The sequence below is a fragment of the Schistocerca americana genome, chromosome 9 (genome assembly GCF_021461395.2).
Source record: "Schistocerca americana isolate TAMUIC-IGC-003095 chromosome 9, iqSchAmer2.1, whole genome shotgun sequence".
Lineage (NCBI taxonomy): Eukaryota > Metazoa > Arthropoda > Insecta > Orthoptera > Acrididae > Schistocerca > Schistocerca americana.
This window is the reverse complement of record NC_060127.1, coordinates 103,822,560-103,850,012: the sequence shown is the minus strand read 5'-3', so window position 1 is coordinate 103,850,012 and position 27,453 is coordinate 103,822,560. Positions and strand designations below refer to the sequence as shown.

The 27,453-nt window shown below is 42.7% G+C and overlaps 1 protein-coding gene and 1 pseudogene across 1 annotated transcript in view; one reads left to right on the top strand and one right to left on the bottom strand.

Annotated features, from left to right (window-relative positions):
- Positions 1-3,287: 3,287 nt before the first annotated feature.
- On the bottom strand, positions 3,288-3,405 carry LOC124551417 (annotated as a pseudogene).
- Positions 3,406-13,667: 10,262 nt separating this feature from the next.
- The window catches only part of LOC124550703 (serine/threonine-protein phosphatase 6 regulatory ankyrin repeat subunit C-like), a 43,738-nt gene continuing 29,952 nt past the window's right edge, over positions 13,668-27,453 (top strand). The window contains exon 1 of the mRNA XM_047125426.1: positions 13,668-13,735. Within this exon, the coding sequence (XP_046981382.1) occupies positions 13,668-13,735 (68 nt within the window). The remainder of the gene's footprint in view (positions 13,736-27,453) is intronic.

Sequence of the window (27,453 nt, the reverse complement as noted above, 5' to 3'; positions counted from 1 at the left end):
AGTGAAGATACCTGTTGGAAGTAATTGTCGCAGTACATGTTACACCTTGTATAAAATTCGTTATTATGATAAGGGCCTGCAGGGTTCGAATAGTCTGCATTGCAGATGGTCACACGGTGGCCGAAATCGATCTGTAAAATGAAGGATTTCAATGTTTACTGCCGATGCTGACTTTTGCCCAAAATATACTGGCAATAATACGGTCGTGGTTCACACGGTTCCCAATGGAATTAGTGGGTTATGTGTTTCTACTTTCCCTTTCTGCGGTGTAAATCTTCGATACGGTGCCTCTAGAGACACCAAATGCTTCGACTATCTTGTTCACTCAAGCGCCCGCCGTACAAGCACGAACCATTTGACCATATTAGAATTCTTAGAGCAGACGCAGTGCATTCACAACTACACAGACCACGACCAACACTGAGGACATGGCACAGCTGCCGTTGGTGGTGAAATAAAACTGCGCATCCTGGAGGCCGGGCTAATATTTGCATTTATGTTCTCGCCGGTTTCCTTATTTTTGTCCACCACGTGAATGACCAATTTGTACGGGTTACATAGCTACAGCTCTTATAATATAAGTCAAACAAATATGCGCAGGTATTAAACAAACGCAGATGATTTAGGTCAAAGCTAGTTCTCGTAAATTCCACCTCCACTTCATTGCATTACCGAATCTCTAGACAACACCACTCGCAGTTCTGAGACCGTCTTTGCAGCCTTTTATGAAAGCTGCACCATTCATAATCTGAACGATCATTTCGTCTCTTGTCTTTACTTTCCTCTGCACACTTCGCATTTCAACCATATGCACGGGCGAAAAGCTAAAATGGTAACGCACAGGGACCTTGATGGGAAAGAAACGTGACCATTTCTACCGATTCATCTTGCCGGAAATATTACGTTTGCTGTGCGTTACCATTTTAGATTATATATATATATATATATATATATATATATATATATATATATATATATATATGTACATATTGATACACCACGAAGATGACGTGCTGCAGACGTGAAATTTAACCGACAGGAAGAAGATGCTGTGATATGCAAATTAATAGCTTTTCAGAGCATTCATACAAGGTTGGCGTCGGTGGCGACACCTGCAACGTGTTGACATGAGGAAAGTTTCCAACCGATTTCTCATACACAAACAGCAGTTGACCGGCGTTGCCTGGTGAAACGTTGTTGTGATGCCTCGTGTAAGGAGGAGAAATGCGTACTATCACGTTTCCGACTTTGTTAAAGGTCGGATTGTAGCCTATCGCGATTGCGGTTTATCGTATCGCCACATCCCTGCTCGCGTTGGTCGAGATCCAATGACTGTTAGCAGAATACGGAATCGGTGGGTTCAGGAGGGTAATACGGAACGCCGTGCTGGATCCCAACGGCCTCGTATCACTAGCAGTCGAGATGACAGGCAACTTATCCGCACGGCTGTAACGCATCGTGCAGCCACGTCTCGATCCATGAGTCAACAGATGCGGACGTTTGCAAGACAACAACCATCTGCACGAATAGTTCGACGACGTTTGCAGCAGCACGGACTATCAGCTCGGAGACCATGGCTGCGGTTACCCTTGACGCTGCATCACAGACAGGAGCGCCTGCGATGGTATACTCGACGACGAACCTGGGTGCGCGGATGGCAAAGCGTCATTTTTTCGGATGAATCCAGGTTATGTTTACAGCATCATGATGGTCGCATCCGTGTTTGGCGACATCGCGGTGAATGCACATTGGAAGCGTGTATTCGTCATCGCCATACTGGCGTACGACACGGCGTGATGGTATGGGGTGCCATTGGTTACACGTCTCAGTCACTTCTTGTTCGCATTGACGGCACTTTGAACAGTGGACGTTACAATTCAAATGTGTTACAACCCGTGGCTCTACCCTTCATTCGATCCCTGCGACACCCTACATTTCAGCAGGATAATGCACGACCGCATGTTGCAGGTCCTGTACGGGCCTTTCTGGATACAGAAAATGTTCGATTGCTGTCCTGGCCAGCACATTCTCCAGATCTCTCACCAATTGAAAACGTCTGGTCAATGGTGGCCGAGCAACTGGCTCGTCACAATACGGCAGTCACTACTCTTGATGAACTGTGGTATCTCGTTGAAGCTGCATGGGCAGCTGTACCTGTACACGCCATCCAAGCTCTGTTTGACTCAATGCCCAGGTGTATCAAGGCCGTTATTACGGCCAGAGGTGGTTGTTCTGGGTACTGATTTCTCAGGATCTCTGCACCCAAATTGCGTGAAAATGTAATCACATGTCAGTTCTTGTATAATAATATATTCTCCAATGAATACCCGTTTATCATCTGCATTTCTTCTTGGTGTAGGAATTTTAATGGCCACTAGGGAAAACGATCCTCCACCATTACTTGAAGAAATTATTTCGGCAAACGTAATATTTCCCGACAGATGAATCGGTAGTAATGGTCACGTTTCTTGTTCATCAAGGTCCCTGTGCGTTACCATTTTAGATTTTAAAACGATGTACTAACAAAAACGACGCAACCAACTGGCTGTCCGTGATACCAGCATATTTAGAGAGAAGTTTTGTCGGATATAGATCTATTCCAAAAATAGGTATGTGGGTTTCCATAGGACCACTGATGTGAATTACTTACGATATTGCAGTGTCTTTGTTGTTAAGAAAAACGAAGCAATGTTCCTTCGGACATGCATGCAGGGCCTAAGGAACACGCGACGTGGCATCTTCAGCCGTTAAGTACACTGATGAGCCAAAACATCATGACCACTGCTCACCGCCATGTTGGATGCTGCCTGGTGCCGTTGCGTGCCGCGTCATCTTTCTGCAGTATAACTGTCAGAGCTTCAGTGATTTGGGGACAATTACAGTGATGTAAATCCTATGGGACCCATCTGAGTCGCTTAGGGCGGTATCACCGCTTAAGCAAATCAGTGGTCCGTTATTTACGCGGATTATATGACGTGTGCGTAGACATCTAATGCCACATACCTCGACAAACCTACCAGCAAACTGTCGGATACGCAGAATCAGTTGATGTATTTCGTTCCAAAGACAGCACACAAGCTATTAAGCAGGCAGTTATAATGTTTTGGCTAATCAACACTCCGTCCTCAGTCCACCAGTGGCCTACCGGGACCGTCCGACCGCCGTGTCATCCTCAGTGGAGGATGCGGACAGGAAGGGCGTTATGATGGTATTCTTGACCGAAGCCGCTACTATTCGGTGGAGTAGATCCTCAGTGGCTATCACGAGGCTGAGTATACCCCGAAAAATGGCAACAGCGCATGGCGGCCTGGATAGTCACCCATCCAAGTGCCGACCGCGCCCGACAGCGCTTAACTTCGGTGATCTCACGGGAACCGGTGTATCCACTGTGGCAAGGCCGTTGCCTTTGGCTCATCAGAGTGTATGAAATGTATTCGCTCTTGCGAATATGGGCAGCCATCAGTTATAGGCACCGTACTTCTCAGTAACATAGGCACTGCAGTATCGTACTTATCCGCCGACACCGGACGTCTACATCTACATCTACATTTATACTCCGCAAGCCACCCAACGGTGTATGGCGGAGGGCACTTTACGTGCCACTGTCATTACCTCCGTTTTCTGTTCCAGTCGCGTATGGTTCGCGGGAAGAACGACTGTCTGAAAGCCTCCGTGCGCGCTCGAATCTCTCTAATTTTACATTCGAGATCTCCTCGGGAGGTATAAGTAAGGGGAATCAATATATTCGATACCTCATCCAGAAACGCACCCTCTCGAAACCTGGCGAGCAAGCTACACCGCGATGCAGAGCGCCTCTCTTGCAGAGTCTGCCACTTGAGTTTGCTATACATCTCCGTAACGCTATCACGCTTACCAAATAACCCTGTGTCGAAACGCGCCGCTCTTCTTTGGATCTTCTCTATCTCCTCCGTCAACCCGATCTGGTACGGACCCCAGACTGATGAGCAATACTCAAGTATAGGTCGAACGTTTTGTAAGCCACCTCCTTTGTTGATGGACTACATTTTCTAAGGACTCTCCCAATGAATCTCAACCTGGTACCCGCCTTACCAATAATTAATTTTATATGATCATTCCACTTCAAATCGTTCCGCACGCATATTCCCAGATATTTTACAGGAGTAACTGCTATCAGTGTTTGTTCCGCTATCATATAATTATACAATAAAGGATCCTTCTTTCTATGTATTCGCAATACATTACATTTGTCTGAGTTAAGGGTCAGTTGCCACACCCTGCACCAAGTGCCTATCCGCTGCAGAGCTTCGTGCATTTCGCTGCAATTTTCTAATGCTGCAACTTCTCTGTATGCTACAGCATCATCAGCGAAAAGGCCATTTATACATATTGTGTTATGAGTTGTTTCCCCGAGGTGTAACCATCACTGCTGTCATTTATTGTCAACAACTGAGGCGTCTTGTAGACGCAGTCCAATAAAACGACCAGGAAGGATGCGTGCGGTGATGCCACTCCACGAGGACGCCCACCCTCATTCTGCTAAACTGACAGAAAACACTACAGCAGTTGAGTTGCGAATTCATTGCGTACCCACCTTTCACCTGATCTTGCGTCCTCAGATTTTTCACTGACCAGGAAAGTGCTTGGGCTCGAACAAACAGATCTGTATGAACGTTTGGTTGCAGGACCATCATGTACCTCTGAATGTGCTGGTGGGTGTCGTTTTTCTGCAAAACTCTGCAGTCATGGTTTAGCTATCACTGTAGATGTAATTGTAGACGCCATACGCAATGCAGCAATCTTAACTATAAATCTAAATGCGGAATGTCAATAAAATGCTCCGAGCAATACGAATGACTGCAAAATGCACAGTGAAGAAATGCAAGTTGATCGCATGGCGTATTTGCGCATTCTATAATATCAGTGTTGAACGCCACGTCAATGACACTTTTGAAGTTGTTCACCGGTTCACCAATATCGCAGCCAGCGTTCTGCCACGTGTAACGAAGCATTGGTCTGTATACTCCCGCAGATAACTGACTGTTAATGACAGAATGCATATTCATGATAAAGACTCTGTCCTGCAATTTCGGCTGGATATTACTGGAACTAGTTTAATGAAGTCTGTTATTCTCTTGGCATATATTTTATATTGCCTGAAGAAATACACATCCAGAGGTTGTGCATATTTTGTAGTTTTAGGCGGAATGATTTTTAAATCTGCATGTTTCCAGTAGTACTCGTTCATCCTTATGTCCAGACCAGGAGTCACAAAGTACCAATGACTTTCTCGACAAATGTGGATTCAAAACTGACAGAAAAAACGTCTTCAGATGTTGTTTCGTCATCTTCCCACTCACACTTGCATCGACGACGACATTTGGAGGGCACCGCGTTTCTATTTACCTTGACACGCGGGGTCCAAACTTTCCACTGAATTCTTGGCAGCAAATATAGAGCTTGTCTGCCAATCGTCCGCCCATTGATGTAGCAACATCGATCGTGTAACTATGTGTTGCACAGTTAACTGATTGCAACTTCGCGACAGTGTTTCTCTCCCCTTTCACGGATAGTGTTTTGTCACAAGAAAGTTCATAGTTTAACTGACTCTGTTCACAGTTCCATACAGAACTAATACCGATGTTTTCTCTCGTGATATGCTCATTGACGTCAGCAACAAACATTTGAGATCTTTCAATCAGCTCTTCTTCGTCATCCTTATCTTTTCGTGCTGGGAGCATAGTGATACGGCGTGATGTTATCGTAAACTCCTTTTTCATATTAGTAATAAATCCTACTGAAGCTGTAAAGTTCGTACACCCGACATTTCTGGCTACGTCCAATGCCCAATGTTGTAAATGCCAATAATGAACGGCGGAACCACATTCTCGCGCTTCATCGAATTTCGCCATTACACGCTCCTTGATGGTCTTGAACAGCAGTGTACGATTTCCTTTGAAAACTGTATTTCCTTCTCTTTTCTTTGCCACGTAATCCAGTACGTTTTTAATATTGCTTTTAGACTTCAGTTTAGGGTATCTTTTCAGAAGCTTGTCGTATGTGTCGAAACCTCTTACGTAATAATCATCGTACATGCTCTCCAGTGCGTTGTCATCAAACGCCGTGATGATACTTGCAACTTTAACCTTCTTGTTGGGAGACGGTTGGTATTCACCGTCACTGCTTCCATCGCCTCTTCCCGCACTTACCGTAGCACTACCGTTTGCAATGAGTTGTTCGTCATTGTCATCCCTACCATCATCATTATGTGTTAGTGTTACAACAGTATCTGTTTCTAACTTATGCTCATATTTCTGCACTATAATAGATACCAGAAAACATGCGAATGATTCGTCTTCTACACCAATACCATCCTCACGAAGGGTTCTTCGTAACTTCATCTCAACCAATCGCAATACATTAGCAGGATTGATTACCAATCGCCGAGCCATCTGACGCTTCAATACACAAATAATGTCACAAAACGCAACTTCAGAGGCACACTGCACCGTCCCTACTGGTCCCGACTGGCGTACCGGCAGGTCAGTGTGCAGTGCGGCAGAGGCCTCTAACGGACGACTGCAGAGTTTTGCAGATGCGGGAGTATCACTAGTGCAATAAGAGACCTTTACATTATTTCTCACACGATTTTGGTGTATTTGTATTTGTTCGAGCCCAAGTACTTACCCTGGTGAGCCGTGCTGCGGCTTTGTTGGAGGCCAGATGGTATCGTTTAGTTGACATGGTTGATTTTGTTTGTCCTCTTCTCGTGTTGACTGGCGCCACTCCGTTTCGCAAGCGTTGCCTGTCCGCTAGTGGCAGCAGCGGAGGTTATCGATATGTAGTAACTGTTGCCCTATCTTTGGGGCTATGTCGTTGTTGTTCCGGGTCGCGTGAGGGCCAGTTCGGTTGGGGACTCAGGAGGAGCCAGGTCGGCGCAGTGCGAGAACACGCCGGGACCGCTGGCGGCACGCGTGGACTGCTGCATGGAAGGGCTGTGGTCACGAGGGTGCACGACCTCGTCGTAAACCGGATCCAGCAAGCTTTAAGATGAGTGTGTTGTGAATTGGCAGGAGCCAATTCACGGAGTTTGGAGGAAGCCGAAAGACACGCGTTTAATCTCACGCAGGCTGGCGTGAGGTCTGGAACAGGACAAGACAATTAATATAGCCAATAACGTACGTAGCTGCTGGAATACTTAACTTTAATCCATAATTGGTGAACATCGGTCTGACGGTACATGCATCACAAGATAAATAGCAAATCATGATGGAGCCTTGCTAGGTCGTAGCAAATGACGTAGCTGAAGGCTATGCTAACTATCGTCTCGGCAAATGAGAGCGTAATTTGTCAGTGAACCATCGCTAGCAAAGTCGGCTGTACAACTGGGGTCGAGTGCTAGGAAGTGTCTAGACCTGCCGTGTGGCGGCGCTCGGTCTGCAATCACTGATAGTGGCGACACGCGGGTCCGACGTATACTAACGGACCGCGGCCGATTTAAAGGCTACCACCTAGCAAGTGTGGTGTCTGGCGGTGACACCACAGAGTGAATTTCAATCCCAGTAGGGAAACCTCCACCATTGTGAGATCTCGCGATTCTCCAGTGACTTGAGTTCGTGTTGCTGCTCGTAGTGTCGCCGAGGCGAAGAGCAGCAAGTGGAGTGCTCGGGGAAGGCGGATCTGATCAGCTTTCCTCGACTTCTTATTACAGTTTACTGCGTTCAACTTGTTACGATTTGTTAAGTGCAACCAGCGGTAATTTTTCTTGCCTGGTGGCCGCTAACGCCCCAGTTACCTGCCCTGGGTGTTAGTGTGTGTAACGGCAGTGTTCCCTTGACTACCAGGTTTTATTCACCTTTTCCGCTCTCTATTGAATAACCTTCAAGGAATTTGCTTTCACGATGAAAACGCGCTCCGAACATGCCTCTAAAAGCCCTTCGCCTCGAAACCACGTGATTTCTACAGCCGCTGAATTGAAAAATCACCCCAGTGTTGTCAGGCTGTTGCAAATAGTGAATGAGAATATATTATTGATGACTCAAGTCTCACTTATGTGTATTTCTTGTGTTTACTAAACTTATGGAAAAACGCTATGTACTTATGTACCAACTCATTAACGTGTGCGGGAATGCTTAAACGGCAAACAAGTCACAAAGAAGTCTGAAAAATTCAGCTAAAACAACCTCAGAACATGAACTTCAAAATGACAATCGATAAATAAACTCATATCAACTATAGCACCAACATAAAAATATTTATCTGTAACCAGCTGTATCCCTCTGGTCTTCAAGAATTGGATGCATGTTACACGCAATGTTTTATTCGAGTTACTCATCCTAAAATATTTCCTGTTGCTCCTGAAACACACTCTCTAGACAGCCTTCATAGTACGAGCCTTGTATCGTCATCTGTAGCTACAATGCCTTTTTACAATCGGGCATAGAATAAGTCACAGAGTCAGATGCTTTTAGTTATCACGTCATCAAGCACGGCGCGCATCCAGCGGGTGGCCAGACTGGTCATCATGAAGACCAAGGGAGTTGGTGTGTACCTTGGAGGAGGCTTAGATATTAAGATGAATTTCGTTATGCAACTATAGTTCTACATCTACATCTACATCCATACTCCGCAAGCCACCTGACGGTGAGTGGTGGAGGGTACCTTGAGTACCTCTATCGGTTCTCCCTTCTATTCCAGTCTCCTATTGTTCGTGGAAAGAAGGATTGTCGGTATGCCTCTGTGTGGGCTCTAATCTCTCTGATTTTACCCTCATGGTCTCTTCGCGAGATATACGTAGGAGCAAGCAATATACTGCTTGACTCCTCGGTGAAGGTATGTTCTCGAAACTTCAACAAAAGCCCGTACCGAGCTACTGAGCGTCTCTCCTGCAGAGTCTTCCACTGGAGTTTATCTATCATCTCCGTAACGCTTTCGTGATTCCTAAATGATCCTGTAACGAAGCGCGCTGCTCTCCGTTGGATCTTCTCTATCTCTTCTATCAACCCTATCTGGTACGGATCCCACACTGGTGAGCAGTATTCGAGCAGTGGGCGAACAAGCGTACTGTAACCTACTTCTTTTGTTTTCGGATCGCATTTCCTTAGAATTCTTCCAATGAATCTCAGTCTGGCATCTGCCTTACCGACGATCAACTTTATATGATCATTCCGTTTTAAATCACTCCTAATGCGTACTCCCAGATAATTTATGAAATTAACTGCTTCCTGATGCTGACCTGCTATATTGTAGCTAAATGATATATGCGTCCACCACCCACCAATCCTACGTTTCATTAATGTTATTGGTCGCAAGATAAATAAAAGCAATTGTAATTTCTTTATTTGTGGGATATGTAAAAACCGATGCCACTGTGGTCTCTAAACGCCGGTATTCTCTGCCCCGTTTTCTGTGGAAAAATGGCTGAAAGCTTTCCTGTCCAGATCGTGACTTAAGTTTCGTAAGTGTGTACTCCTAAGGTACAGTAGAGTCCCCGTTAATTCGAACTAATTGGGTTCAAAAATGGTTCAAATGGCTTTGAGCACTATGGGACTTAACATCTGAGGTCATCAGTCCCCAGAACTTAGAACTACTTAAACCTAACTAACCTGAGGACATCACACACATCCATGCCCGAGGCAGGATTCGAACCTGCGACCGTAGCGGTCACGCGGTTCCAGACTGTAGCGCCTAGAACCGCTCGTCCACCAAGGCCGGCGAATCCTTGTTCGGATTACCTGTTTGTTCGGATTAGCCGGAATTACGGTGACGAGTTTCTAGAATAAGCCGCGCGGGATTAGCCGAGCGGTCTTAGGCGCTGCAGTCATGGACTGCGCGGCTGGTCCCGGCGGAGGTTCGAGTTCTCCCTCGGGCATGGGTGTGTGTGTTTGGATAATTTAGGTTAAGTAGTGTGTATGCTTAGGGACTGATGACCTTAGCAGTTAAGTCCCATAAGATTTCACACACATCTGAACATTTTTTTTTTCTAGAATGAAATATACCAAGCAGTAAAGTAGGTACACCATAGCAACAAATTGAAACAAGTGTGAGAACAATGGCTCACTCTCACTCCCTGCCCTTGTTGTTGTGCATTGTTGAGACGTTTGTGGTGTCTGAGGTCATTGCACTGCCAGTTGGCTCGCAAAGCGCTTGGTTATGTTAGTTATCGATCGCTGGCATGCGTTAACAGTTGTATTGTCTTCGTTCAGGTGTAGTGGTGTACGTATTTTCGTCATGAGTAAACGGAAACATACAACGTTAAGTCTCAAAGGAAAACTGAATACTTTGAAGCGGATAGAAAATGGTGAATATGTCTCTAAACGGGCAACGGAACTGGGTGTTGGTGAAGCAACCATTTGTGATTGGGAGAAGAACCGAGTGAAGCTTGAACAGTCCTGTGCAACGTCTTCGGGAAAAACACTCGAAATTCGGCAGGCTTTGGAACAGTCCCAGTACGGTAAAGTGGATGAAGCTCTCTTCCTTTGGTTTACGCAGGAAAGAGAAAGGGGAACTCCTCTGAGTGGAGCACTGGTTCAGGAGAAGTCTGTTTACCTGAACAAGTTAAAGAATGGTGATGAGTCTTTTAGTGCGGGCAGGGGTTGGTTGGACAGATTCAAAAATTGTCATGGAATCCGTCAGCTAACAATTACTGGAGAGAAGCTTTCTTCTGGCCGTGATGCAGCGAAGGAATACTTGGGGGAGTCTGAAAAAAATGATAAGAGAGGGAAAGTATTCTCCGTAACAAATTTATAACGCTGACGAGAGTGGCCTTAATTTTAGGGCGTTGCCAACGAAAAGCCTGGCATCAAAAGCGGAAAACCGTGCTCCTGGTTTTAAAATGTGCAAAGATTGTGTGACTTCATTAGCTAGTGAAGGAGACGTAGTTGAGTGGATGGCTGCGGATGGGGCATGTCTGGAGAACCTTACTGACGCTGATTTAGTTTCTGCTGTGACTCGAGACCAGGAAGAAGTGGACTGCTGTGGCGGAAGTGACAATGGGCCTGAAAGCGACAAAGGAGAGCTGGCGCCGTACAGTGGCGCAGCAGAAGCCCTTGACCTCGCGCTACGTTATTTGGAGCAACAGCCCACTGCTACGCCTGCTGATTTGGTGTTTATGATACGATGGTGTAACCGTGCGTCATATAACAGACTGTCTTCGTTACTCCAAAGAACAATGACTGAGTTTTTGTCATCTAAAAAGTAGTGATGAAATGTCCGCTGTATTTTAGTAAGTTTGACAACTTTTCTTTCATTGTTATGCATTGTTTAAACCTAATGTTTTCTTGCCAATTTTTCTAATACGTGTTTACTGTACCGTGAAAATTAAAATAGTGTGTATGTACAGCAGTTTACCGCACAGTTTTCCATACTTAGATTAACATTTTTCATGTGATTCTTGAAGTTTTCCCGGCGAACATAATGTTCCATCATCTTTCGGGCGTGCACTCGGGACAGCGACAATTCTTCTTGCGATATTTCGGCTGGAAACCTCCAAGGGTGATCTGGTCTTGCGAAAGGCGGGAGTTTATGAAATCCCTTGTGAGTGTGGCAAACGTACATAGGGCAAACCACGCGCACTGTACAGGAACGATGCGTCGAACACCAGCGGTACACACGTCTTCTTCAGTCCAACAAATCAGCAGTTGCCGATCATAGCATTTCTACTGGCCATGCCTTGGATTATAAAGATGTTAAGATTTTAACTACTGCTTCGTCTTTCTGGGATTCAGTTGTTAAGGAAGCTGTAGAAATACAACTAGCCGACAACCTACTAAACCGTGACGAAGGATTTCATCTTGACAATGCTTGGAAACCGCGTATTTCACACCTTCGTTCGGAAAGAATTTCTGCATCTTCACTTTCGACAGATGTTAACACTTTTAAAGATTAATTATTTATTTACAAGCACGGTGGATTCGCAGCAGCACTATTTTGTTTGCACTCTGCGCTTATATGTTTATCTTTGCTATATACATCTTGTCTATGACTAGCGCAGTAGTGGCGACTTTGATATCTTTGACGCATGCGCTTTCAATGCTGAGCAGCTTTGTATCACGTGACTCTCCGTACAAATAGGCACGCGCAAACGCTATGAACTCAGTCTCCGACTTGCCTTGAAGATAACTGGGAGGTTTCCAGCCGAAATATCGCAAAAAGAATTGTCGCTGTCCCGAGTGCACGTCCGAAAGATGATGGAACATAACATTTTTCATGTTCGCATTAACCGAACGTTCGGATTAGCGGGACTCTGCTGCACTTCAAATTTAATTAGTGTATATGTCCTTCCAGGACTTGTAGAAGGGAAGGAGCACATATTATTTTGAATAGGAACCGATGTCCGGAAACATACAGTTTCCGTTCTACGACGGTTTCAGTTCAGATGTGTAATGCGTCAACGTCTGCTTCGACTCAAGATAACTGATCCTGATATAACTGATCTTCGTATGAAACGTGTTGGACCCATCCTCGAAAGCTGTGCCACTGAATGCCCGTCGGGAAATGCGCTTTCAGCATGATGGTGCACCATCTCACTTCTCACGTGGGGTTTTGGAGACATCTCAACAGATTGTATGGTGAAATACGGATAGACCGAGGTGGTCCAACCGCGCGGCCGCCGCAATCGCCGGATTTAAATCGTATGGACTACTTCTTCTGGGATCGTAAACAAAGTTTAATTTTCGAGGCTCCTGTAGAGACAGAGGGAGATCTGCAGGCACGAGTCCCGGCAGCTGCACCAGAAACTGAAGAGACACCAGATGGGATGGAGAATGGGTACCAGAACATGCTTCGTAATTACAATGTCTGTAACAACGTTGCTGGTCGCGACATCGAGCCACTGTTGTAATGCATCGGTGCTGTTCTGCACATACTGTATGATGGGTTCTTTTTTGTTTTGGCATAATGTAAACAAGTGATACAGACATATGTGCTTAAGTGACAAATGGATGTTTCATAACGTTTCCTTTCGAATTATTACTTAATAATTGTACCCTGCCAGCCTAATTCAGTTCCTCAAGCAGATGTGGACGAGTTAAACAGCTGAACTGAACCCGCCGTGGAACGCAAACGGTACGTTTCCGGACGTGGGTTCCTACTCAAAATATTAAGTACTCACTCCATCCTACAAGTTCTAAAAGTTCATAACTATAAACTACAGCATAAGACTTCATTATATACTTTTCCAAACTTTCCACCCGTATTTAAAACGGAAACATTTTTTGTTAGACTTTAGAGTGACTTACTGATATCGAACGAAACAACAAGTTTGCGGCTATCAGTCACTATTTACTTATTTCCATTACACGTTTCAGACGTTTAAACCTCCGTCATCCGACGCATTTTTGTGAACTAACACGACATGTGCGTCTGGGTTTACGAGAAATTTGTGGCGCTGTGTAGTAGAAGAAAACAAAACAAAACACTGTCTCAGTTCATGGCTCTTCGTTGTGTGGAGACCTCCATTGAAAACATGAACAGGAATATGAATCTAAAAGTAAAACTAGTATTTTGTGAGCGGTGGTACGGATTATCTTATGGCTTGGTCCTAATCATACATTCGATCTATCATTTCGTTTTGTTGTAAAGCGGAGAAGCTGTCGCTCAAAGGCATTAGGTGGACGTTTGCTCTAAGAAGGGAATGTCCATTCGAAAACTACAATGCTGTGATTTACGCTGACTTTTTTATTTTCAGGATGCCGGATATACAGAATTTACCTGTAGTCTTAACACCTTTGCAGTCTAAGAAGGGATTTGATAATGGGTAAGTATCGTTACTTGGACGACTTCTTGAGATAAGTATATTGTCTTATTTCATAGTAACGTCCGCTTCTTGTGGAAACTTCCAACCTACAATTAGTTCAACCTGTTTGTTACATTCAAGCCTTTACATCTGTCTACAATATATACAGCTCACACTTTCGTCCACTACCAAATCAACTATAACCTTTTACCTCAGGATGAATGCTGAGCCTTGCCGTTGGTGCGGAGGCTTGCGTGCCTCAGCGATACAGATAACCGTACCGTAGGTGCAACCACAATGGAGGGGTATCTGTTGAGAGGCCAGACAAACGTGTGGTTCTTGAAGAGAGGCAGCAGCCTTTTCAGTAGTTGCAGGGGCAACAGTCTGGATGATTGACTGATCTGGCCTCGTAACACTAACCAAAACGGCCTTGCTGTGCTGCTACTGCGAACGGCTGAAAGCAAGGGGAAACTACAGCCGTAATATTTCCCGAGGGCATGCAGCTTTATTTAATGGTTAAATGATGATGGCGTTCTCTTGGGTAAAATATTCCGTAGGTAAAATTGTCCCCCATTCGCATCTTCGGTCGGTGACTACTCAGGAGGACGTTGTTATCAGGAGAAACACTACTTGCGTTCTACAGGTCAGAGTGTTGAATGTCAGATCCCTTAATCGAGTAGGTAGGTTAGAAAATTTAAGAAGGGAAATTGATAGGTTAAAGTTAGATATAGTGGGATTAGTGAAGTTCGGTGGCAGGAGGAACAAGACTTTTGGTCGGGTGATTACAGGGTTATAAATACAAAATCAAATAGGGGTAATGCAGGAGTAGGTTTAATAATGAATAAAAATATAGGAGTGTGGGTTAGCTACTACAAACAGCATAGTGAACGCATTATTGTGGCCAAGATAGACACGAAGCCCACGCCTACTACAATAGTACAAGTTTATATGCCAACTACTTCTGCAGTGACGAAGAAATTGAAGAAATGTATGACGAAATAAAAGAAATTATTCAGATAGTGGAGGGAGACGAAAATTTAATAGTCATTGGTGACTGGAATACGGTAGTAGGAAAAGGAAGAGAAGGAAACGTAGTAGGTGAATATGGATTGGGGCTAAGAAATGAAAGAGGAAGCCGCCTGGTAGAATTTTGCACAGAGCACAATTTAATCATAGCTAACACTTGGTTCAAGAATCATAAAAGAAGGTTGTATACATGGAAGAAGCCGGGAGATACTGATAGGTTTCAGATACATTATATAATGGTAAGACAGAGATTTAGGAACCAGGTTTTAAATTGTAAGACATTTCCAGGGGCAGATGTGGACTCTGACCACAATGTATTGGTTATGAACTGTAGATTAAAACTGAAGAAACTGCAAATAGGTGGGAATTTAAGGAGATGGGACCTGGATAAACTGAAAGAACCAGAGATTCTACAGAGCTTCAGGGAGAGCATAAGGGAACAATTGACAGGAATGGGGGAAATAAATACAGTAGAAGAAGAATGGGTAGCTTTGAGAGATGAAGAAGTGAAGGCAGCAGAGGATCAAGTAGGTAAAAAGACAAGGGCTAGTAGAAATCCTTGGGTAACAGAAGAAATATTGAATTTAATAGACGAAAGGAGAAAATATAAAAATTTCAGTAAATGAAGCAGGCATAAAGGAATATAGGCGTCTCAAAAATGAGATCGAAAGGAAGTGCAAAATGGCTAAGGAGGGATGGCTAGAGGACAAATGTAAGGATGTAGAGACTTATCTCACTAGGGGTAAGATAGATACTGCCTGCAGGAAAATTAAAGACCTTTGGAGAAAAGTGAACCACTTGTATGAATATCAAGAGCTCAGATGGAAACCCAGTTCTAAGCAAAGAAGGGAAAGCAGAAAGGTGAAATGAGGGCCTATACAAGGGCGATGTACTTGAGGACAATATTATGGAAATGGAAGACGATGTAGATGAAGATGAAATGGGAGATACGATACTGCGTGAATAATTTGCCAGAGCACTGAAAGACCTGAGTGGAAATAAGGCCCCGGGAGTAGACAACATTCCATTAGAACTACTGACGGCCTTGGGAGAGCAGGGGTAAAATACAGGGAGCGAAAGGCTATTTACAATTTGTACAGAAACCAGATGGCAGTTATAAGAGTCGAGGGGCATGAAAGGGAAGCAGTGGTTGGGAAGGGAGTGGGACAGGGTTGTAGCCTCTCCCCGATGTTATTCAATCTGTATATTGAGCAAGCAGTAAAGGAAACAAAAGAAAAGTTCGGAGTAGGTATTAAAATCCATGGCGAAGAAATAAAAACTTTGAGGTTCGCCGATGACATTGTAATTCTGTCAGAGACAGCAAAGGACTTGGAAGAGCAGTTGAACGGAATGGACAGTGTTTTGAAAGGAGGGTATAAGATGAACATCAATAAAAGCAAAACGAGGATAATGGAATGTAGTCAAATTAAGTCGGGTGATACTGAGGGAATTAGATTAGGAAATGAGACACTTAAAGTAGTAAAGCAGTTTTGCTACTTGGCGAGCAAAATAACTGATGATGGACGAAGTAGAGAGGATATAAAATGTAGACTGGCAATGACAAGGAAAGCGTTTCTGAAGAAGAGAAATTTGTTAACATCAAGTATAGATTTAAGTGTCAGGAAGTCATTTCTGAAAGTATTTGTATGGAGCGTAGCCATGTATGGAAGTGAAACATGGACGATAATTAGTTTGGTCAAGAAGCGGATAGAAGCTTTCGAAATGTGGTGCTACAGAAGAATGCTGAAGATTAGATGGGTAGATCATATAACTAATGAGGAGGTATTGAATAGGATTGGGGTGAAGAGAAGTTTGTGGCAAAACTTCACTAGAATAAGGGATCGGTTGGTAGGACATGTTCTGAGGCATCAAGGGATCACCAATTTAGTACTGGACGGCAGGGTGGACGATAAAAATCGTAGAGGGACACCAAGAGATGAATACACTAAGCAGATTCAGAAGGATGTAGGTTCAGTAGGTACTGGGAGATGAAGAAGCTTGCACAGGATAGAGTAGCATGGAGAGCTGCATCAAACCAGTCTTAGGACTGAAGACCACAACAACAACAACGAATCCTGTCAATCCGTGCCTACTTTTAGTCAAATTGTGCCAAGAGTTTCTTTTCTTGTATTGATTAAGTGTTGCATCTCCCCGTCATGTTAGTTGAGGGAGCAAATGCGCTGCTTCCTGGACTCAGGTAGGCGCGCCGGCCCCGGTTCGCATCCGCCAGCCGGATTAACGACGACGGCCGGTGTGCCGGCCGATCGGATATGGTTTTTAGGCGGTTTTCCACATCCCACTACCTTAATACCAGGCTGGTTCCCATGTTCCGCCTCAGTTACACGACTCGCAGACATTTGAAAACGTTTGCCCTATTTCATGGCTTACAGTAGACGCAGACAGCTGGGGTGCACTGATTCCGTCCCAGTGGGTACGGGATGGCGACAGGATGGGCATCAAGGTACCCTACGACCCTAACATCGCCAACTCCATAGTAACAAGGCCGACCCCACATTGAAGTGGGACAAAGGCCTTAAGAAATTGATGATGATTATTAACTGTTCCATCGCTTTTTGGTAGAATATTTTATAAGTTGTGAATGTAAATACTCACTTTTGTAATATTCTATAATATTTATTATTTATTTCACAAATCGGTTTTCGGCTGTTATTTCATCATCGGGTACAAAGATAAATATGTGCTGCAGTGAAATTTTGTTGGATCAAAGATTTTAAACTAGTGCATCAAGAGAGTATCTCCTTTATTAATAAAACACCTGCTTCACTGATCTGCATAAAAACACTATCATGTCTTATCTGCTTATAATTTAGAACCTATTAAAGACAATGTAAATACATAAAATTGCAACCGGTCACTTTTTTAAATAGTTATTTATTATTCCTTGAACCGGTTTTCGAACCTTTTCAGGTTCATCTTCAGGTGGTTTTCCGAAAGTTACATATCTGTTTCTTGCAAAATGCTGGGCGCTGGTTTGCGACAGTATGGGCGGCTTTTCTCTGTTAGTGTCCACGTGTCTACTTCCATTTTGATGGCCAGCTGGTACAGCACTTTACACAGTTTTACACAATCTGTGTAAACATTTACACTCTGATATCGAAACTTCACCAGCATGCAGCATGAGTTGTGTGTTCAAAAAGTCTCTCCGCAGTGCCGTATGATTGTTAGCCACGTGTGCCGTATGATTGTTCGCCTGCCTGGGTTTTTCAACGAAACAATAAACGCACAACGATACTGCAATGATATTCTGTACCCATTCACAGGAGTACTTGCGTAAGTGAAATGCTGAACGATTATTTTCAACAGAATGGCGCAACCGCGCATACAGCACACGTTTCAATGTCACTGCTTGCTGATGTTTTTTGTGATCGCATAATTTCACGCTCGCCTGACCTAAAACAACCTGATCTTTTCTTCTGGGGTGCAGTGAAAGCAACTGTCTATAAAAATCGCCCAAAATCCATCGATGAATTGAAAACTGCAATATCCACTTTCACTGCTTCTGTCACAGAAGAAATGTTACAGCTTGTGTTTGGAAACATGATTAGATGAATTGAATAGTGTATTCAACAACGGGCGGGACACTTTCAACATTTAATGTGAAAATTTAAAGTAAAAACCAATATTTATTTGTTCATGAGACCCAGAAAATATTAGATACAGGCTCCCAGGTAGATGCCATTTTTCCTTGACTTCCGGAAGGCGTTCGATATAGTTCCGCACTGTCGCCTGATAAACAAAGTAAGAGCCAACGGAATATCAGAGCAGCTGTGTGGCTGGATTGAAGAGTTTGTAGCAAACAGAACATAGCTTGTTGTTCTCAATGGAGAGACGTCTACAGACGTTAAAGTAACCTCTGGAGTGCCACAGGGGAGTGTTGTGGGACCATTGCTTTTCACAATATATATAAATGACCTAGTATATAGTGTCGGAAGTTCCATGCGGCTTTTCGCGGATGATGTTGTAGTATACAGAGAAGTTGCAGCATTAGAAAATTGCAGCGAAGTACAGGAAATCTGCAGCGGATAGGCACTTGGTGCAGGGTGTGGCAACTGACGCTTAACATAGACAAATGTAATGTATTGCGAATACATAGAAAAAAGGATCCTTTATTGTACTATCATATGCTAGTGGAACATACACTGATAGCAGTTACTTCTGTAAAATATCTGGGAGAATGCGTGCGGAACGATGTGAAGTGGAATGATCATATAAAATTAATTGTTAGTTAGGCGGGTACCAGGTTGAGATTCATTGGGAGAGTCCTTAGAAAATGTAGTCCATCAACAAAGGAGGTGGCTTACAAAACACTCGTTCGACCTATACTCGAGTATTGCTCATCAGTGTGGGATCCGTACCAGGTCGGGATGACAGAGGAGATAGAGAAGATCCAAAGAAGAGCGGCGCGTTTCGTCTCAGGGTTATTTGGTAACCGTGATAGCGTTACAGAGATGTTCAGCAAACTCAAGTGGCGGACTCTGCAAGAGAGGCGCTCTGCATCGCGGTGTAGCTTGCTCGCAAGGTTTCGAGAGGGTGCGTTTCTGGGTGAGGTATCGAATATATTGCTTCCCCCTACTTATACCCCCCGAGGAGATCACGAATGTAAAATTAGAGAGATTCGAGCGCGTACGGAGGCTTTCAGACAGTCGTTCTTCCCGCGAAACGTACGCGACTGGAACAGGAAAGGGAGGTAATGACAGTGGCACGTAAAGTGCACTCCGCCACACACCGTTCGGTGGCTTGCAGAGTATAAATGTAGATGTAGATGTATTCAATAAATTAGTAACTTGTATTTCACTGAGTTTCATTTCGGTATATTCACTGCGGCATACGGCACGCGCGGCTAACAATCATACGGCACTGCGGAGAGACTTTTTGAACACCCCGTACAATTGTTATTGTCTTACTTTATTTCACTTCACCAGACTCAGGGAAACAACTTTAGGGCTAGGTCGGTAGAAAAGTCAATCAGAAAGAAAAGAGTCCTGCTGCCAGGTAGAAGTCATGGGAGGCGTATAGGCGAAATGCCACAGGAAGAGCTCTCGACTGTCTCCCCTATATCTGCGCCCAGCGCTCTGTCCATCTCCGCGCGGATGACTGCAGTCCGAACGTATTCGGTGGCTGCCCCAACCAACATTTCATGCCAGCCTACATCGCTCCAGTCACATTCAGATCGCCCTGCGGCAACCGAGCCAAAAGCTCGTTGTTCTTGTTGTGGTCTTCCGTCCTGAGACTGGTTTGATGCAGCTCTCCATGCTACTCTATCCTGTGCAGGCTTCTTCATCTCCCAGTACTTACTGCAACCTACATCCTTCTGAATCTGCGTAGTGTATTCATCTCTTGGTCTCGCTCTATGATTTTTACCCTCCACGCTGCCCTCAAATGCTAAATTTGTGATCCCTTGATGCCTCATAACATGTCCTACCAACCGGTCCCTTCTTCTTGTCAAGTTGTGCCACAAACTCCTCTTCTCCCCAATTCTATTCAATACCTCCTCGTTAGTTATGTGATCTACCCATCTAATCTTCAGCATTCTTCTGTACACCACATTTCGAAAGCTTCTATTCTCTTCTTGTCCAAACTATTTATCGTCCATGTTTCACTTCCATACATGGCTACAATCCATACAAACACGTTCAGAAGCGACTTCATGACACTTAAATCTATACTCGATGTTAACAAATTTCCCTTCTTCAGAAACGCTTTCCTTGCCATTGCCAGTCTACATTTTATATCCACTCTACATCGACCATCATCAGTTACTTTCTACCCCAAATAGCAAAACTCCTTTACTACTTTAAGTGTCTCATTACCTAATCTAATTCCTTCAGCATCACCCGATTTAACCCGACTACATTCCATTATCCTCCTTTCAAGACACTGTCCATTCCGTTCAACTGCTCTTCCAAGTCCTTTGCTGTCTCTGACAGAATTACAATGTCATCGTCGAACCTCAAAGTTTTTATTTCTTCTCCATCGATTTTAATACCTACTCCGAATTTTTCTTTTGTTTCCTTTACTGCTTGCTCAATATAAAGATTGAATAACATCGGGGAGAGGCTACAACCCTGTCTCACTCCCTTCCCAGCCACTGCTTCCCTATCATGTCCCTCGATTCTTATAACTGCCGTCTGGTTTCTGTACAAATTGTAAATAGCCTTTCGCTCCCTGTATTTTACCCCTGCTACCTTCAGAATTTGTAAGAGAGTATTCCAGTCAACATTGTCAAAAGCTATCTGTAAGTCTACAAATGCTAGTCTTTCCTTAATCTTTCTTCTAATATAAGTCGTAAGGTCACTTTTTAAACTTTTATTAAACTGATAGTTCGGTAATTTTCACATCTGTCAACGCGTGCTTTCTTTGGGATTGGAATTATTATATTCTTCTTGAAGTCTGAGGGTATTTCGCCTATCTCATACATCTTGCTCACCAGATGGTAGAGTTTTGTCATGACTGGCTCTCCCAAGCCCGTCAGTAGTTCTAATGGAATGTTGTCTACTCCCGGGGCCTTGTTTCGAGTCAGGTCTTTCAGTTCTCTGTCAAACTCTTCACGCAGTATTGTACCTCCCATTTCATCTTCATCTACATCCTCTTCCATTGCCATAATATTGTCCTCAACTACTTCGCCCTTGTATAGACCCTCTATATACCTGATTTTGAGAAATCCTCCCCGTAGAGTCTTCTGATTGTAGAATGAAGGCTTTCACGACCGGGTGACATGGCTGTTGATATACTTTCCGGCATGTGAGGTCGTGGTCCAAGAACTTTTCTGCTCCTAGCAGAAAAGTTCTTGGACCACGACCTCATATCCCGGAAAGTATATCAACAGCCTCTATATACCCCTTCCAACTTTCTGCTTTCCCTTCTTTGCTCAGAACTGGGTTTTCATCTGAGCTCTTGATATTCGTACAAGTGGTTCTCTTTTCTCCAAAGGTCTCTTTAATTTTCCTGTAGGCAGTATTTATCTTACCCCTAGTGAGATAAGCCTCTACATCCTTACATTTGTCCTCTAGCCACCCGTGCTTAGCCATTTTGCACTTCCTGTCGATCTCATTTTTGAGATGCCTGTATTCCTTTTTGTCTACTTCATTTACTGCATTTTTATATTTTCTCCTTTCCTCAGTTAAATTCAATATTTCTTCTGTTACCCAAGGATTTCCACTAGCCCTCATCTTTTTACTTTCTTCATCCTCTGCTGCCTTCACTACTTCATCCCTCAGAGCTACCCATTCTTCTTCTACTGTACTTCTTTCCCCCATTCCTGTCAAATTGTTCCCCTATGCTCTCCCTGAAACCCTGTGCGACCTCTGGTTTATCAGCTCGAAAAGTAACGGATTCCACCTCTACTGGCAGGTCAGCAATGGGATGGCCTGGCATAAAGATAAGCAATCGGACAAAGCCGCGTAACCAGCCGGCGATGACGAAGTGTTCTGCCCACGAGGCAGGATCGTGACTGCGAGTTCAACATTCTCTAATAATGTTTTTTATTCCAGTATCTGATCACAATATCAATTCTTTAGACGATGACCGGTCTCAGTCCGTAATGACCATCCTCAGATCTTTTTTACACTATGTCCTAAAGATCTGAGGAAGGTCATCGTCTAAAGAATTGATATTGTGATCAGAGGCTGGAATAAAAAACATTTCACGGCATTGGATTACTGTTTGTATACGCGACTATGTCGCAGCTGGTGAAATTCTCTAATAATGTTTTCTTGCACTCTTTCTGTAGCTGTGTATGGTGCTATAACGTCCCCCATCACAGAACCGGCATTTGCGAAAGTAAGTTTGGCCGTGCCCACGTGTGCCAAACAGAAAGTAAAATTTGGACAGATTATCGTTTCTGAAGGAAAATGTAACACTGCTTAGTGAGGGAGACATCTGCTGAAAGCTCTCTCTGAGGACGATTTATTCGCCCTATTCTACTTTAATTCATTTAACGAAAATTGTGTACTTATTCACTTATTGTTCCAACGAAAAGGGATACTAATACTTTTGGAATAAATGAAAAAAAACGGTCGCCAGCCCAATTGGGCACTGTCTGTTCACTAAGTCAGAAAAATTGAGAACAGCAATGAGTAAGGAATACTTTGAAAACTTGCGGTAACAGAAGGCTACCCATACGTTTGCAGTAACAAAATATGTCACGAAATAATAATGAGAAAGAATTTCAGTTATTACTGCACTCTTTATTAAGCACAATGAAATGAATGTGGAATAAATAAAACTCACACTGACAAACTGGATGCTGCCTACAGTTATGCTAAACAGTTGCGTAACCACACAGTAGCGTTTACTCACTTTCGCTATCTTGCGAATTGGCAAAGATACACGAAAGAAAACTTCAGTTGCTGTAGAATTATTTAAAATTGGAAATTTGTGGTAAGGACGATGGGACTAAACTGTTGAGATCTTTGGTCCCTAGGCTTACACACTAATTAATCGAACTTAACCATTCTTACGCTAAGGACAACACACACACACACACACACACACACACACACACACACACACACACGCACACATGCCGGAGGGAGCACTCGAACCTCCGACGAGGACAGCCGTGACAAGGCGCCATAGACCGTGCGGCTACCCCGCGCAGCTCTAGAATTATTTGAATTAAAGAACTATCACTGAATATCTCCACAACTGGAACGCCGAAATACGAATCACAAATTTATGTAAAAATAGCAAGTATGAAAAATTGATTTCTTTTAAATAAAATTGTTAGTTTGAAGTGCCGGGAGTTAATTTAATTTCGGATAACTGAATTCACTTTTGATCTACAGGAATAACTTAACCTCTAAAGCAACATTTAGCTCAACAGTGGAGTTACTGAGGAACATTGAAAAATCACTTTTACTTCTGCTTTCAAAATTATTAAAAGATATAGGAACGATATATATATATATATATATATATATTGAAACGTCCCCTTTTGAACAATTATACAAGACTGTGCTTAAACTGGCATACAATATTTTTAGCGCAACGCAATCTGACTTTCAGAAATCCCTACAAAAGAACGGCCCTGACTAACATTAACCTATGCATTTCACAAATCGCTTACCTCACAAAAATCTTGGTTACTCGAACTACTGCAATACAGCGAGCACCACTACTGCCAGCTAAATAAAAGATTCAAACTATGGAAGGCACTAACTAGTGATAGGGATAGTTAGCAAATGAAAGATTTTAATAGAGCACAAACAATGTATTTGCCTTAATAGTCATAATATATATAGCAGTTCATGACAAATTACAAAACTCCGCCATCTCTCTCCCCACATCCACCACTGCTGGCGGCTCACCTCCAACTGCGCAACGCTACGCGCTGTTCACAGCCAGCTGCCTAACACTACAATGGCAGACAACAATGCAAACTAGACACAGACTGCACACAGCACAGCCAGTGATTTTTATACAGAGGTGGCGTTACCAATAAAAAAACCTAAACAGCCTACTTACATAGCCCCCATGCTCCCCACAAAAAATTTTACAAATTGTTTTGGGCAGTGGCCAATAATGATTTGATAAAATTTTTCATAATTACAATGACAAAGATATCAAATGCACACACTTATTGATACAATGTTGGTCAAAAGCTAAAATTTTCTCACAGTCCATAAAGACAGTCCTCATCATTCGTCACAGTAAAATTGCAGTGTTTTTCTCAAAGTCTGAGCAGTAAAAGAAAATGCACACAGAAGTAGTGGATTTCCATGCAGTCTTGAAGAAGTAGTGTTGACCTTCCAACGGAAAGACAGTGCTGACTCTTGACATGCAGACAGGTAATGGGCCACAACAGAGCAAACCCACAGCGGAGTCAGTCGAAATTTTGAAGAATACTGGTAGGCAGGTCATCACAGAGTAAACCCACTGTAGTCCTAGTAGAGATTACGGTATTGGTGGGCCACCAGAGGTGCAGATCCACTGCAGTCCTTGTAGAAATAATGGTGTTGGTGAGTCATCAAAGGTGTAGACCCACTGTAGTCCTTGTAGAGATGGCCAGCAGCCATCTGTTGTGACTGTGCAGGTGCACAATCACCATTGAAGAGTCTTGCAGAGAAGATAGCAAGTCCATAAACCACCACTTGTGCACGCACAAAGTTTTTGGAATTGTCCTTATAAGTCTTGCAGACAATATAGCAAGTCCATAAACCACCACTTGTACTCTCACGAAGTTTTTGGAATTGTCCTTAGAACCAGCAATGCTGTTATCCAGTCCCTTGCTGAATTATTAACACACATGCAAACACTAACAGTCCCTACTTCTCACATATTGTCCATATACTATGACCAACAGAAATGTGTGCAGTGAAATGTAACTTAATTTGAAGAACTGGTGTCTATACAATTATAAATTTACAACATGAAAATACAATTACAAAGGTACAAAATACATCATTAAAGAACATAATAGTACAGATAACATTTGTAGCAATATGGACTTTACAAAAGAATCGAAATAACATATACATCAGTGTTACAGGAATTATGACATGAGTACATACATAAAAGGTCTGAATAACTTTCGAAACATCAACTTCACACATGAGCATTAAAACAAAACAGAATAAATAATGTCTAAACATCTTTACAAAGTAAATAACATATTATTAGAAAAATTCTACAACATAACTCTTATTAGCTAAACACATAAAGACAGGAAAACAGAAATATGCAAGAGTACACAAACACATAGCGGAATAATACAAAAGGAAAGGACAGGCTTCGTTTTCAGTGTGACATTTGGTACTGCAGTCCAACCCAAAACTTCATTCCATAGATCTTTCGTCTTATTTCAACATTTGTTTCCACCAAAAAAATCCTATTCAAGCATGCTTTCTGTATTTATATGTTCTCATAGTTCTTACCTCATTATTTATTTCCATTATCTTACCTCATCATTTATTTCCAAGAAAATCCTACCTAAACTTATTGTCTCTAAACCCTACTTTTTTGTTCATCTCCTCTTTCAAAATACTTTTTTTTTGGCCAAACCATATTCTTATAGCTTCTCAATGCATTTCTTCTAATTCATCACAACTCATTCTCTTATATAGTCTACCCCCTCTTAAGCTAACTTAAATCTACTAAGCTCAGATGCTAAACTAAGGAACGAGGCAATGCAGCAGCACAAAACAATTAACACAAACAGCAATGATAAAAAATACAAAAGGCAAAGCAAGCAGCATAAATTACAACTAATATAAGGCAATGAGCAGCAAACAAGAAAAATAAATCAGTAGTTAACTGGCTTAGAAGAGTAACACAAAGTCAAATTCAGTAACACTATGCCTGGCAAACAGCAGCAGAAAATGAAATACCTAAACATGACATAGCTCAAGCAGAAAAAATAGTACACTAAGGATAACAATGCAGATAAGGGAAATGTATAATCACATCTTAATGTCTGAGTAATTATAGTGGTGCACCACAAGAAGTTATTCTACAAAAAAAATTACCAAGTAGTTGAAAAGAAAATTCCGTATGCAATTCCTGTGAAGGGAAATGTCTTTGTGCCCCCCCATTTTTGGGAAATGTATTGCAAAATTAGTATTTACTGGATCTGTAGACAGAAAATATTTATATTAGTACATCTATAAAATTCTATTTTAACCAATGCTGCAGTGCAGCTAGAAACTAGATATTAAAAATATAGGCAAAGCAAGGCGTCAAACGTCACTCACTAGCCATATGGCATTTCATAATGCAGTAAACAATCTTTCAACTAGCAAGACAATATACATAATATGTTTCTCATCATTTCATTTCAGTAAATGTCATAAATTAAGAACTCTACAGTGTAATCATGTTTTCAAGCTTGAGGGTGTCGTATTTACGATGCTTTCTACAAAGGAACGTCAATAGCGAGGATAATGGCCTCCCTTTTTTTTTTGTCCACCTGTGCCTCTGGAAGGCACACGCTAATGGCTTTTTTTCAAGGCGACTGTCGCCCAGCTGGGTGCCCACGACGCATTAGTTGCAGGTGGTCACTTAACTTCCTTACCGAAATATTTATGACAGCAGTTTCCGCTACAGTGGCAGTCTCATATGAAAATTTCACAGGTCGAAAATTTACGTTGCAAATGTGTAGAAACAAAATTCTGTAAATATAACAGTGTCCAAAAAATTTTCGTCGGCATTGTGGTAGATTCACGCATTTACACACATTTCATATCTCTTAAAGTACGATTCTTGGTTTCCAACATCCTTTTCCACAAATCAGAGTCCCTAACCACTACTCATTATTCCTTACCTCATTATACATATACATATTCATTGACACTTCTTCAATATTTCATCATGAGAAATATGTAGCATAATAAACATTCCTCAACAACATAATACACATCGTTGTCGTAATAATATCATAACACCTCAGTCAAATCTCAAAAACGTTAAAGCTTTCTGCAATAATTTCAAACCCTAAAAAGTATTCTCTGCTCATTTCAATAGTGTCATCTACCTCAAACGTACTTTAAAAATCATGATCTCATACCAAATACATCATTCAAAGCTCTCGTAGTATCACAGTGGTTCCAAAAAATATGAGCATTTCTCAAAGTACAGACAAAATACAATTTCGTAAGTGTGAAGTTATCCAACTGTGTAATTACGTAAACATCTGTCACTGATGTAGTAAAAAAAGTTTATCTCTCAGTTAAATGATCAGATAGCTGTGTAATTCT